Source organism: Marmota marmota, unplaced genomic scaffold (genome assembly GCF_001458135.2).
Source record: "Marmota marmota marmota unplaced genomic scaffold, marMar, whole genome shotgun sequence".
In the NCBI taxonomy this organism is placed as follows: domain Eukaryota; kingdom Metazoa; phylum Chordata; class Mammalia; order Rodentia; family Sciuridae; genus Marmota; species Marmota marmota.
The window spans coordinates 8,329,834-8,342,263 of record NW_026000142.1 but is presented as its reverse complement, the minus strand read 5'-3'; the positions used below and the strand labels follow the sequence as shown (position 1 = coordinate 8,342,263).

The 12,430-nt window shown below is 32.6% G+C and overlaps 1 protein-coding gene across 1 annotated transcript in view; it reads left to right on the top strand.

The window, feature by feature from the left end:
- The first annotated feature begins 1,398 nt into the window (after positions 1-1,398).
- Positions 1,399-12,430, top strand: part of Tmem168 (transmembrane protein 168) — a 21,971-nt gene continuing 10,939 nt past the window's right edge. Inside the window, exon 1 of the mRNA XM_015488262.2 lies at positions 1,399-2,657. Within this exon, the coding sequence (XP_015343748.1) occupies positions 1,530-2,657 (1,128 nt within the window). The 5' untranslated portion in view covers positions 1,399-1,529. The remainder of the gene's footprint in view (positions 2,658-12,430) is intronic.

Sequence of the window (12,430 nt, the reverse complement as noted above, 5' to 3'; positions counted from 1 at the left end):
ATATATATATATATATATATATATATATATATATATATATATATATATATATATATATATATATATATATATATATATAAAAAATATGCTTGTTAAACATATAGAAGTAGAATTGATAATAATACTTAGAACCTCCCAGAGACCCTAAGGTTATTTCACTAACCTTCTTCTCCAGCCAAGTGGTTATTTAAGGGTTAATTCCATGTTATTTTATGTTTCCACTGGGTCTTTAGTGTATTGCTATTAAGAAAGTATAAATAAGCTGATCACAAGCTGGTTGCCCAACCCCCTTTTTGCAGCATTGGAGATGGAACCCAGGGTCTCCTTGTACATGCTAAGCAAATAATCTACCACTGAGCAACATACTCAGTTATTTTTAAATATCTGAAATCTTGAATATTGTGACTATAATCCATTAAAGTAGATTAGTTCTTCTGAAGCAGTATACTAGAAACTTTTGATGGAATTATCTAGTAGATGTTTACATTATCATTATTTTTTACTCCTATAATATTTTAGGTGCAACTTGTGGGATCACTTAAGTTTGACTTTCTGGATCCTCCAGCAAATAATAGATGTAGTGACCTTTTTTTTTGGTGGTGGTGCTAGAGATTGAACCTATGGCCTTGTTCATGCCAGACAAGCACTCTACCAACTGAGCAATATCCCCAGCCCTATAACTTATTTTTTTGGAAGTAAAATTGAAATAGTTCTTTATTTTTTAATGGCTATTGGTCGCCATTTCAGTTTTTTAGTTTTGACTAGGGAATTCAGGAATTGATTTGCTAAAGAGATAGTATTTAGATTTGGAATAACCAAGGTAGTTTAGTAGAGGTAAAACTACAGGGATAATTATGGCTCACCTTTAGGGACCGAATAACTTAATACAGTTAAAATTTATTTCTACTAAGTTTATTAAACAATATAAGAAGTAAGATTTTATAGTATTTTAGAGCTGCCTTGCAGAAAGGCAGGGGATTTTAGGTAGGTAGTAATGGTTGCTATTACTGTATGCTGGTGCTTTTCAAATTAGAGGTAATGATGAAGTCCTTCATTCCATTTAAGAGTTGACTAGCTAGTTATTGTGAAAAGCCGTGTGCCACAATCTAAGCTAAAAGAATGGATTAGGTGAATTTTTCACCATTTCTGGAAGGAGACTCCATTGATGGTGATTTAATCATGCATTTTTAGCAAAATAAGTATGAAGCAAGCCCTTTCCTTTGGATAAATTGCAGAGTGTTTAAGCCAGAAACTGTTATCAATTAAGATTTATGCAAATCAGGTTTTAAAATGGATTTCAGAAATCCTTTATTTTATACTTATAAGTGCTTATTTATTGTATAAGGAAGATGGCATAAAATATTATATAAAATTAACTTTGAATTTTTTTTTCTTTTTAGATCACCACAAACAAAACCTCTACCTGAGAAAATGTTGAAATAGGAGTTGCGGATACCTTGGATTTGTTGGATGAAATACAAGAAACTAATTTTTGTAACGTGGGAAAAAAGCCTAAATTGTCAGATTACATGTGTAAATCACTGCGTTACTGCTTTAGTCATTGTCTTTATTTAGCAATGACAAGACTGGAAGAAGTAAATAGAGAAGTGAACATGCATTCCTCAGTGAGATATCTTGGCTATTTAGCCAGAATCAACTTACTAGTTGCTATATGTTTAGGTCTTTATGTAAGATGGGAAAAAACAGCAAATTCCTTAATTTTGGTAATTTTTATTCTTGGTCTTTTTGTTCTTGGAATTGCCAGCATACTCTACTATTATTTTTCAATGGAAGCAGCAAGTTTAAGTCTCTCCAATCTTTGGTTTGGGTTCTTGCTTGGTCTTCTATGTTTTCTTGATAATTCATCCTTTAAAAATGATGTGAAAGAAGAATCAACCAAATATTTGCTTCTAACTTCCATAGTATTAAGGATATTATGTGCTTTGGTGGAGAGAATTTCTGGTTATGTCCGTCATCGACCCACCTTGCTAACCACAGTAGAATTTCTGGAACTTGTTGGATTTGCCATTGCCAGCACAACTATGTTGGTAGAGAAGTCTCTGAGTGTCATTTTACTTGTTGTAGCTTTGGCCATGCTGATTACAGACCTGAGAATGAAGTCTTTCCTAGCTATTCCAAACTTAGTTATTTTTGCAGTATTGTTATTTTTTTCCTCATTGGAAACTCCCCAAAATCCAATTGCTTTTGCATGTTTTTTTATTTGTCTGATAACTGATCCTTTCCTCGACATTTATTTTAGTGGACTTTCAGTAACTGAAAGGTGGAAACCCTTTTTGTACCGGGGAAGAATTTGCAGAAGACTTTCAGTTGTTTTCACTGGAATGATTGAGCTGACATTTTTCATTCTTTCAGCATTTAAACTTAGAGACACCCATCTCTGGTATTTTGTAATACCAGGCTTTTCCATTTTTGGAATTTTCTGGATGATTTGCCATATTATTTTTCTCTTAACTCTCTGGGGATTCCATACGAAATTAAATGACTGCCATAAAGTATATTTTACCCACAGGACAGATAACAATAGTCTTGATAGAATCATGGCATCCAAAGGGATGCGTCATTTTTGCTTAATTTCAGAGCAGTTAGTTTTTTTCAGTCTTCTTGCAACAGCGATTTTGGGAGCAGTTTCCTGGCAGGTAAGTTTATGTGTTTTAATTATGTCCAATGTCTATGATATGTGATAAAATGCAAGGTTCAACAGTTGAAATCAATCAGGTCAAATTTCTGATTTCAAAAGGAGATTTTTATTTTGTGCTTATTTAATTTTGTTCATGGAATTGAATCACTGAATGCATTTTGACAGGATAATTTAGTTTGATCTCTAGTGATGAGGTAACAAAATGTTAGGAATATTCAGTATGTGATATGCTGCCTACATCATGATTTATCATTGTGGAAACACTCATAATTAAAGAACTCTAGAAAACTAGCATTTGAGGAGTTTTTTTTGTTTTTTTGTTTTTTTTTTTTCATTTTACCTATAGAAACTGAAAGCCAGACAGAGCATATCAGTTACCTACCTTCTGTCTAATCCTTTGGTCTCACGACAGCATATTTCTTTTATATATAGCCATTTCTATGAAGATTCTATATAAAAGGGGATTAGATATATAACACCATATGAGGTTCTTAATTATAGATTAGAGACTTCCCTTAAGGAAGAAAAATGTGTTTTACAATATATTTGTTGCCTCCAAAATGTTTTACAAAGGTCCTTGTAGACATTTAAATTGTGCAGTTGGACATTATATCTACAGTATTAACCAACCCAGTCTTTTCTGTGAGTTTATTGACTCTGCACTATATGCCATGTACTATGATAGGTGTTGAAGATCTCAAGATGTCTGTGTCCTCAAAGAAGGAACAGTCTGTAATGGGAGGGGGAAGGGACTGGCAGGTAAACAAATATTTATCATTATGTGTGACAAATGCTATAATTTGACTACTTCAGGCTGGTGTGTGGAGCATAAAGAAAGGTCACTTCTGCTAGGTGCGGTTCTTTGCTTTGGACCAGTTTCTTCCTGCAGCTTGATTTCTAGATATGAGTGTTAAAGGGAGATATGGACACTTGCCTGGGCATAGTGTTTTCTAGTCAGTATGGGTTACAGCAGGACACCTACATGGGAGTCATCCAAATGATGAAAACATTATGGATGTTGCCTGAGGATATCTTCCTCACTTTGCTCTATTTGCCAGGGCTAAAGACTGTCAGAATTATGATGATATCAGAAAAACCAAAGGAAGAATTTGCCTTCTCCTTCCTAGCCTTAACTACTTTTTCTTTTCAGGTCAGCTTCATTCATGGAGAATGCTTTTCCAGGTCATTAAATCCTATTAGCCAAATACTTTCTTGGTCACCAGATTCTTCTTCTCCCTCCTCATCCCCCTCCCCTCCTTCTCCTCTTCCTCCTTCTTCATACCAGTGGTTTTCAAACATGTGTACCATTGGAAGTACATAAAAGCTTTCTAAGAAGTATGGCAGCAAAAATAATTTTAAGAGAATCAATTTTCAGATTCTTACCTTCCATTTTTACTCTTAAAATTGATTTTAGAAAGTCCCTCAAATTAGGTGTGGAGGGTTACCTCATTGTGGTTTTTATTTATATGTGTCTTAATAACTGATGAACATCTTTTAATTGTGTATTAGCCATTTACTTAACTTGGTTATTGAAGTAGTTTTCAAATCTTTTGATCATTTTTAAATTGGGTAATTTGGAGTTACAAGAATTTTTTAATATATTCTGGGTACAATCCTTTTATCAGATAAATGATTTGGAAATGTTTTCTTCCTGTGGCTTATTTATTTGTCTTAATGATGCTTTTTGAAGAGTAAACATTTTTAACCTTATAAAGTCAAATTTATCAACTCTTTTATAGATTATGCTTTTAATATCTAAGAAATCTTTGCCCAACCATGGGTCACAAAGATTTTTCTTCTGTATTTTCTTCCAGAACTATTTTCTTCTATTGTTTTAGCTTTTATATTTGGGTATATGATCCATTTTTTAAAATGTGGATTGTTTCTTGAAAAGATGAACTTTTCCCCTCTTGAATTGCTTTAGCATCTTTATCCAAAATCAATTAGATAAAAATGTAAGATTTTACTTTTGAGCTATTTTGTTACATTTACTAATACTATGCTGTCTCATAAGATATTTTCTAATTTCCTTTGGATTTTCTTCTTTGACTCATGAGTTATTTATAATTTTATTGTGAGATAGCCAAATATTTGTGGATTTCCCACATTTCTTCATATTGCTAATTTCTAATTTCCATATGGTTGGAGAACTTAGTTTGCATATGTTTTATTCCATCTTCACTTGAGAAGAATGGGTGCTATGTTGTTGGGCAGAGTGTGCTATAAATATCAGCTTGATCATGTATCTATATCTTTGGTAGTGTTGATTGGTAGTGGTGTTCATGAATCTATATCCTTGCTAATTTTCTGTCTAATTCTATCAGTACTAAGAGGAAGTTATTAAAAAAAAACTCCATTTTAATTGCTGAGTTGTCTATGTCCTCTTTCATTTGTCTTTTTTTTTTTTTCTTCATGTATATTTGAAACCCTGTCTTAGATGTAGGAACAGATTCTCTCTCTAATAAGTGATTCTTATCATTTGGATAAATGACATAGTTGTGTAGTTTCAAAAAAGACCCCATTGCCTATGAAATTTAAAATATTAACTGGCCTTTTCCAGAAAAAGTATGACAACTTTTGTTGTTGATTAGTGCTTCTCTTATGCATATGAATTATGTGGGGGAACTTGTTATAGTTTCCACAATTGGAATTTAGTAATTTGGGGAAGGAGGCTGAGATTCTGCATTTTTAAAGATCTTCAAGGTTATGCAAAAACCTGTCAGCAGCACACCTGTTGAGTGACTATTAATTTAGCTCTTCAACACACTTAGGTGAGCATACCAGCATTATGTCTACATTTCCTAATTAGTTGTTTTGTGCTTATTGCTGCCTTGTCGGCATTGTGCCTTGCAGGCAATTAGATTTTTTTAACTTAATTTAATAATCTATTGTGGAAAGATTTTTCAAACTCTACTCATGTTTGGTGACATGTTAATGAGTGTACTCAGAGAAAAAATGTTCAGAGAAATACAGAAAAAGAATAATTTCCAAATTTACTTGACCATGAAATCCTTCCCTCCACCCCTCATTAATCTTATTACCCACCTTCTCACACATGCACCAACTTTTTAACCTCTGTGTGTGAATTCTTTTTGGACTTTTGGCTGGGATCAAGTGTAACCTCTGTGTGAAACATAATTTGGGAAGCATCCACTGGATTTACACAAGTTCCCAGTCCTGATTTTAAATTGGGTAATTTGGAGTTACAAGAGTTTTTTTTTTTGTTTTGTTTTGTTTTTTATTTTATTTTTTTATTCTGGGTACAATCCTTTTATCAGATAAATGATTTGGAAATGTTTTCAATATCTGTTAAGGACCTTCTAAATTGTCCAGTCCTGTTGAATAATGAAAGAATCAGAAACTTTTATTATGAAGTAAGAGGTTTGTTAGGAGAAGACTGTTTTGGGGATAACATCAGTGTTGATTCAAGTAAATTATAAAGAGGTATCTTGAATGGATTTAAATGGATTTTTAAATTGAACTGTTTTTGCTTAACTTTCTAAATGATATTGATTAATAATATAATTCACCTAAACCCATTTGTCACATTTCTGAAAGATGAATATCAGAGTAATAAACTGTTTTTTCTCACTGTTCTGTTAACATATTCTTCAATAGATTTTCACTGGAAAAACTGTTCCACTGATTGGGGAGGGAAGACCTAATGTGGCAGTAATAGATGAGAAATTAAAGAAGCCTTTTCAGTAGGTCAGTTTGTTAGCCATGGCCAGGATTGATAAAAGTAGAGGTCAGATAGTCCAGATTATCTGTTATTTCTTTTATAAATCTTTTGATGTCTAGCTAAGAAGTCTATATAGCTAGCTTTGTTTTTTTGTTATTTTACCAAGTTTAATATTGTCAGAATGAGTCACTAGCATCATTCCAAGTCATTTACATTAAAAAGCTGGAATTTTACCATTAACTTCTGTTGTGTTTTGTTCATAATCTCATTCCAACTTTAAAATGCAACATTACAGCTGTTGTTTCCTACAATTTGTATTATGTTCATTGAATGTGTTATTTGCTTTTCCTCTTTTAAGCTCTTTTTTTCCTTAAATAAGTCAATTAGAAAGACACCATACCCCGTAGCATTTGATGCCAGTTTTGCTACTCAGCTTTAGGCTTTTATGATAATTGATAATTCACAGAAGGGTAAGAGGAAGAAAGTATCCAGATATTTAAGAAAACATGCCCTATGGCACTTTCTTACATTTAGAAACTTTCTCTGAAACCTCTCACATGAGATTTTTATATGCCTTTCCTTGCCAGCCATTGTCATTTGCAGATTCCATGGGGGTTTGATGCATCTTTTTTTTGGTACAAGTCCTTTTGACCCAAGTGAGAAAAACAGTAATCACAGTTGGCTTCTCTATGGGGAAGGAGTGACAATTGCTGGGTATGACAACTGTCTTTATGTCAGCCTCACATCCAAGAAAGGGATGAAATCCACATATGCACCACAGTTTCATTTCCAGCAAGATGGAGGGATCAATCATATTTCTTCTCTTGGAGGTAGGAGCAGGGAGTTTTCAAATCTTCTGTGAAATTAAAAGTGTTCATTTTTCATAATTTTTCTTTTGTTTCCTTTCTCTTCCTAAAATCTTGAGCCATTTTGGTTTAGATGAGAAAAGGAACACTTTTACCTTGAAACTAAAATTTTGTTTTATCATTTTTTGCCAGAACAGTGTGGAACAGCATATCTTAGTCTATTCTGTGTTGCTGTAACAAAACCCCAGAATGGATAATTTAAAAAGAATTGAAATTTTTCACAGTTCTGGAGGCTGGGAGGTTCAAAATCAAGGTGACAATCAATATCTGTTAAGGACCTTCTAAATTGTACATCATCCCATGGAAGGGGAAAAAAAAAAGGAAGACATGAGGTATAAGAAGTCCATCTCATAGCCTCAAGCCATTTAAACCATTGAATATGAATCCATTCGTAATGGCAGAGCCCTCATGACCCATACATCTACCATTAGGCCTCATCTCCTGTTAATTTAGGGATTAATCTTTTGGCAGGAATATATTCAAAGCATTGGACAGGAGTATTATTTTGTCCTGTGTGTTGAATATCACCATCAGTTTTGTATAACCAACATGTACATATTACATAAGATCAGGATCCATTAGTTTTGAAATTTTAAGTTAAAAATTCCACTTGTTATCCACAAATGACTTGCACTTGAACTTTATTTTTTACTTAGTGCACTGCTAAATCATACTATTTAATGCTTTTTTTCCTAATGGTAAAAGCAATATATCTTTAATTCCACAATAAACTATTAGTATTAATAGCTTTATGCAGAAGTCAGTGTAATCATTGGTATTCTATACACATGAATATTTAAGAGAGGCCATTCTCAACATTTGACATATTTGGATAAATAAAAGACCAAGTTTCAAATAACTATATTTAGGCCTTTTTCAAGAATGGAAACTTCCATTTTCTGAAGGAAATAAGGAAAAATTGATGGATAGCAAATTGATAAAGTCTTAACTAAGAAAATGGTTTGACTTAAAAAAATGAATAGTTTTTGGAAGTACTATAGGGGAGGAAAAATAATTTTATCTCTTTGTAGTTTTTAGCTGGAATGGTGCCCTCTTAGAAAAGACAGATTAACAAGAGAAAAACAGAAGTATATTAACATGTATACCTCATGTGTACATGGAAGATACCTAGGGCATAAATAATTCTTAAAGAGATTACTTTGAAGTCAGGTTTACCTATCAGTCTTCAATAAAGACTGATAATAAACAGTAGAGAATTGTCAAGACAAAGGAAAAGGACTTTGAGGCTCTAGAGGTAATAAATTTTTGTGAAGGGGTAAGTAAGTGTTATCTATGTTCCTTTGGTGCCATCTCTTCTGAGTCTGAAGTTGTTTTCATTATCAACCTTGTCCTTCCTGATAGATGGGGAGGAGGGACATCTTCGCTTTTATAAAGTTATTCCTGCTTTTAGGGAAATAAGGCAAGGCTAGAGATATTTTCTTTTAAGTTGTATTCAGTTCAAAATAATCACTATGCCAAAAAGACATATTTTAAGAAGGCATATTATGATCCCCTGCAGTACAGTGTTCTTTATTCCTCATGTACGTTTCAAAATTTAGTTCACCATTGTAAAAGAATAATAAGTTCTTTAATATTTATTTGTGAATTTTCTTTAATATATGTTTTTTAATTTATTTCATGAAATTTCCTAATAATTCTTACTATATACAGAAAGGTTATTTTACACACTCTTAAATCTTGATTGACTAACTCTTAAATCTTAATAATTATCCTAATTTTAGAGATAATGTGTGGTGATTTTAAAAAAGAGGATGTTATTTTCTTTTAATTGTATTTTAAAATGTCCTATAATTACATCTGTAGAGCAAAATAAATGAGTAAATAAACATAGCTATAAAATTTTTGAGTAGAATAATTTTGTTTGGCATATTGCATTTTTTTTAAGTGTGTGCCTTTAGATGGCCATGTACCTTCCTTTAGATTACTTGCAACTACTTAGCTACTCTCAGTTGTAGCACACATTTGTTTGGCCTCTGAAGGCATTTATTTGAATTTGTGACCCTTGCTATAAAATTATAAGAGTCATTTATTTAATTTCTTATACTATCTTGATTAGAAAAGTCCTAGGTGTGTGAAGATAAAAGAAGAAATAATAAAATTATTATAATATTGTTCATGTTATTGTAATTCTTTTATGTAAATGTCTATTTGAAAAGTACCCCTTTTAGATGAATATGTTAATTGATAAGCCTTTTCTATTTTAGTGGAACAACATATACAATGGAAATTATAGAAATTGCAGTAAAGTATTGAAATTATAAATATTTGCAGGTGATTACCTATGAAACCTAAAAATTAACTGATAAACCAACTTACAATACTCTATTAATGTTTGTCAGAATTCTGTTGCTTCTTTAAAGTTGTAAATTATGTCATTTTGCTGATATTGGATCATTAATCCAACCAGTATAGAAACTATGTAAATATCTTTTGAACTTATACCATGAGTTATATAAGAAAAAAAAACACATAAAGCATAACTGATATATAAAAAGACATAAATAGCATATTTATACTGGAAGTACATTTTTAATACCATTAAACAGGCAAATGAAAACTTGTAAATAAATACACATTAATAGCCTGGAGGTCACTTATTAATTAGAAAATATAATGGAAATGATTCCATTAATAAGAAAAGCAGAAACATAGAATGCCTAGGAATGAGTTTTAAAAGAAACATGAAACTTTTATAAAGAAATGCCAAAAAATTCCACAATTACCATACTTTCTGGGATAGTAGACTCAAGCTGTGTCCTATGGACATTTGTTAGTATAGAATAAAGAGTTTTCAAAGGTGAGCTTCCTGAAGCAAAATGCAAAGTCCAGGGTCCCCCAAAGTGGGATCTCTAGTAAACTACTTTCCATTTTAAACAGACACATTGGACGAAAATGGTGTAGTCATATGTATTACAGTCCTCCCATGAATTTTCATCTGAACTTTACATTTTTGTTTGTTTGTTTGTTTGTTTTCTACCAAGGGCATGTGCATGCAAGGTAAGCACTCTGCCACTGAGCCACATCCTCAGCACCTAGCCTTTCTTGTGTCTTGTTAGTAGCCCAGCTAGGATTGAGTGTCAAACTTGTATTAAGATATGTAGATTGATAATGTCCTCAGCTCTCTAGACAAAACAAACAACATACTCTCTAAGAGAAGGTATCCTTATCTTAGGCCTAAAATGAATTATATAACTTTTTTACATATAGTATTCATCTTATAAAAAGGTATATACATATACACACGACAGTAAGAACAACAGAACCCACAAACAGCAAAAAAAGGTCTTAAGATACTGGAATTATCAAACAGAAAGAAACATATACTTATTACTATGTTGAAAAAATAAAAGCAAAGATAGTAAGTAATGGTTGGAAATAATAAAAAGTAACAAGACAGATTTGAAAAAGAACTAAATAGAAATTTTAGAATCAGAAAGTAAAATTACCTAAAATGAATGTGCAAGTAGTATATTAGACAAAGCTGAAGTGAACATTAGTGAACTGGAATATATAGTTCAGAAGAAGCTATGCAAGGAGGAGCATGGAAGAGGAAAAATTTTTGGAAAATACTAAACAGGAGAAAAGGGTGAGACTCAAAAAGGATACAGTAATAAGATTTCATCTGTGTTTGGAGTCCCAGGAATAAAGGGGTGAAATAAAGGCCAAAGTCAATACTTGAAAGGTAGATAAATAGACCAATAGAACAGAAGAGTCCAAAGACAGATCTGTGAATACTTGGTTTATAACAAAGATGGCATTGTAGAGTAATGTGGAGTGTCTGATATTTTCAGTAATTGGTGCTTAAGCAATGGGGTGTTCACAGAGAAAAAAAATTGAAATTGGATCATTATCATAAAATTCAATTCCATTGGACTATGGGCATTTTTTTGAAAGAAATAGAATGGTACATTGCAATTAAGAACTTATGCTAAGCCTAAAACTATGTTAAAGAATCACACAGGGGGAAAATATTTGCAATGCAACCCACAAAGACTTTTATATCAAAAATATTGAGAACACAACAGAGCTTACTAAATCAATGAGAAAAGGATCAGCCCTATAGAAAGAGTGGGCAAAAGTTTTAACACTTCACCAAAACCTGAATGATCAAAGGGATTTAGCCTCATTAACAATAAGAGAACTTGATATTTGTAGTTTTGTTTATGAAAATGGCAAATTATACACAATGTAAATTCCAAGAATAAGGGAATGCCAGTTAGTCTTTATGGATAATCTAGAATTAATAGACTTACCATATATGAAAAAGTTCACAGAATATTGTACATCATCTTGTTTTGGTAAAAGCTATATATACCTATATATACACATGAATGTATATAAAATCTAGAAATATTTTAAAAGTTTTTTTTTATTGGTTGTTCAAAACATTACAAAGCTCTTGACATATCATATTTCATACATTTGATTCAAGTGGGTTATGAACTCCCATTTTTACCCCGTATACAGATTGCAGAATCACATCGGTTACACATCCACGTATTTACATACTGCCATACTAGTGTCTGTTGTGTTCTGTTGCCTTTCCTATCCTCTACCATCCCCCCTCCCCCTCCCCTCCCATCTTCTCTCTCTACCCCATCTACTGTAATTCATTTCTCTCCCTTGTTTTTTTTTCTCTTTCTCCTCACATCCTCTTATATGTAATTTTGTATAACAATGAGGGTCTCCTTCCATTTCCATGCAGTTTCCCTTCTCTCTCCCTTTCCCTCCCACCTCTCGTCCCAGTTTAATGTTAATCTTTTTCTCATGCTCTTCCTCCCTGCTCTGTTTTTAGTTGCTCTCCTTATATCAAAGAAGACATTTGGCATTTGTTTCTTAGGGATTGGCTAGCTTCACTTAGCATAATCTGCTCTAATGCCATCCATTTCCCTGCAAATGCCATGATTTTGTCATTTTTTAGTGCTGAGTAATACTCCATTGTGTATAAATGCCACATTTTTTTAATCCATTCATCTATTGAAGGGCATCTAAGTTGGTTCCACAGTCTAGCTATTGTGAATTGTGCTGCTATGAACATCGATGTAGCAGTATCCCTATAGTATGCTCTTTTAAGGTCTTCAGGGAATAGTCCGAGAAGGGCAATAGCTGGGTCAAATGGTGGTTCCATTCCCAGCTTTCCCAGGAATCTCCATACTGCTTTCCAAATTGGCCGCACCAATTTTCAGTCCCACCAGCAATGTA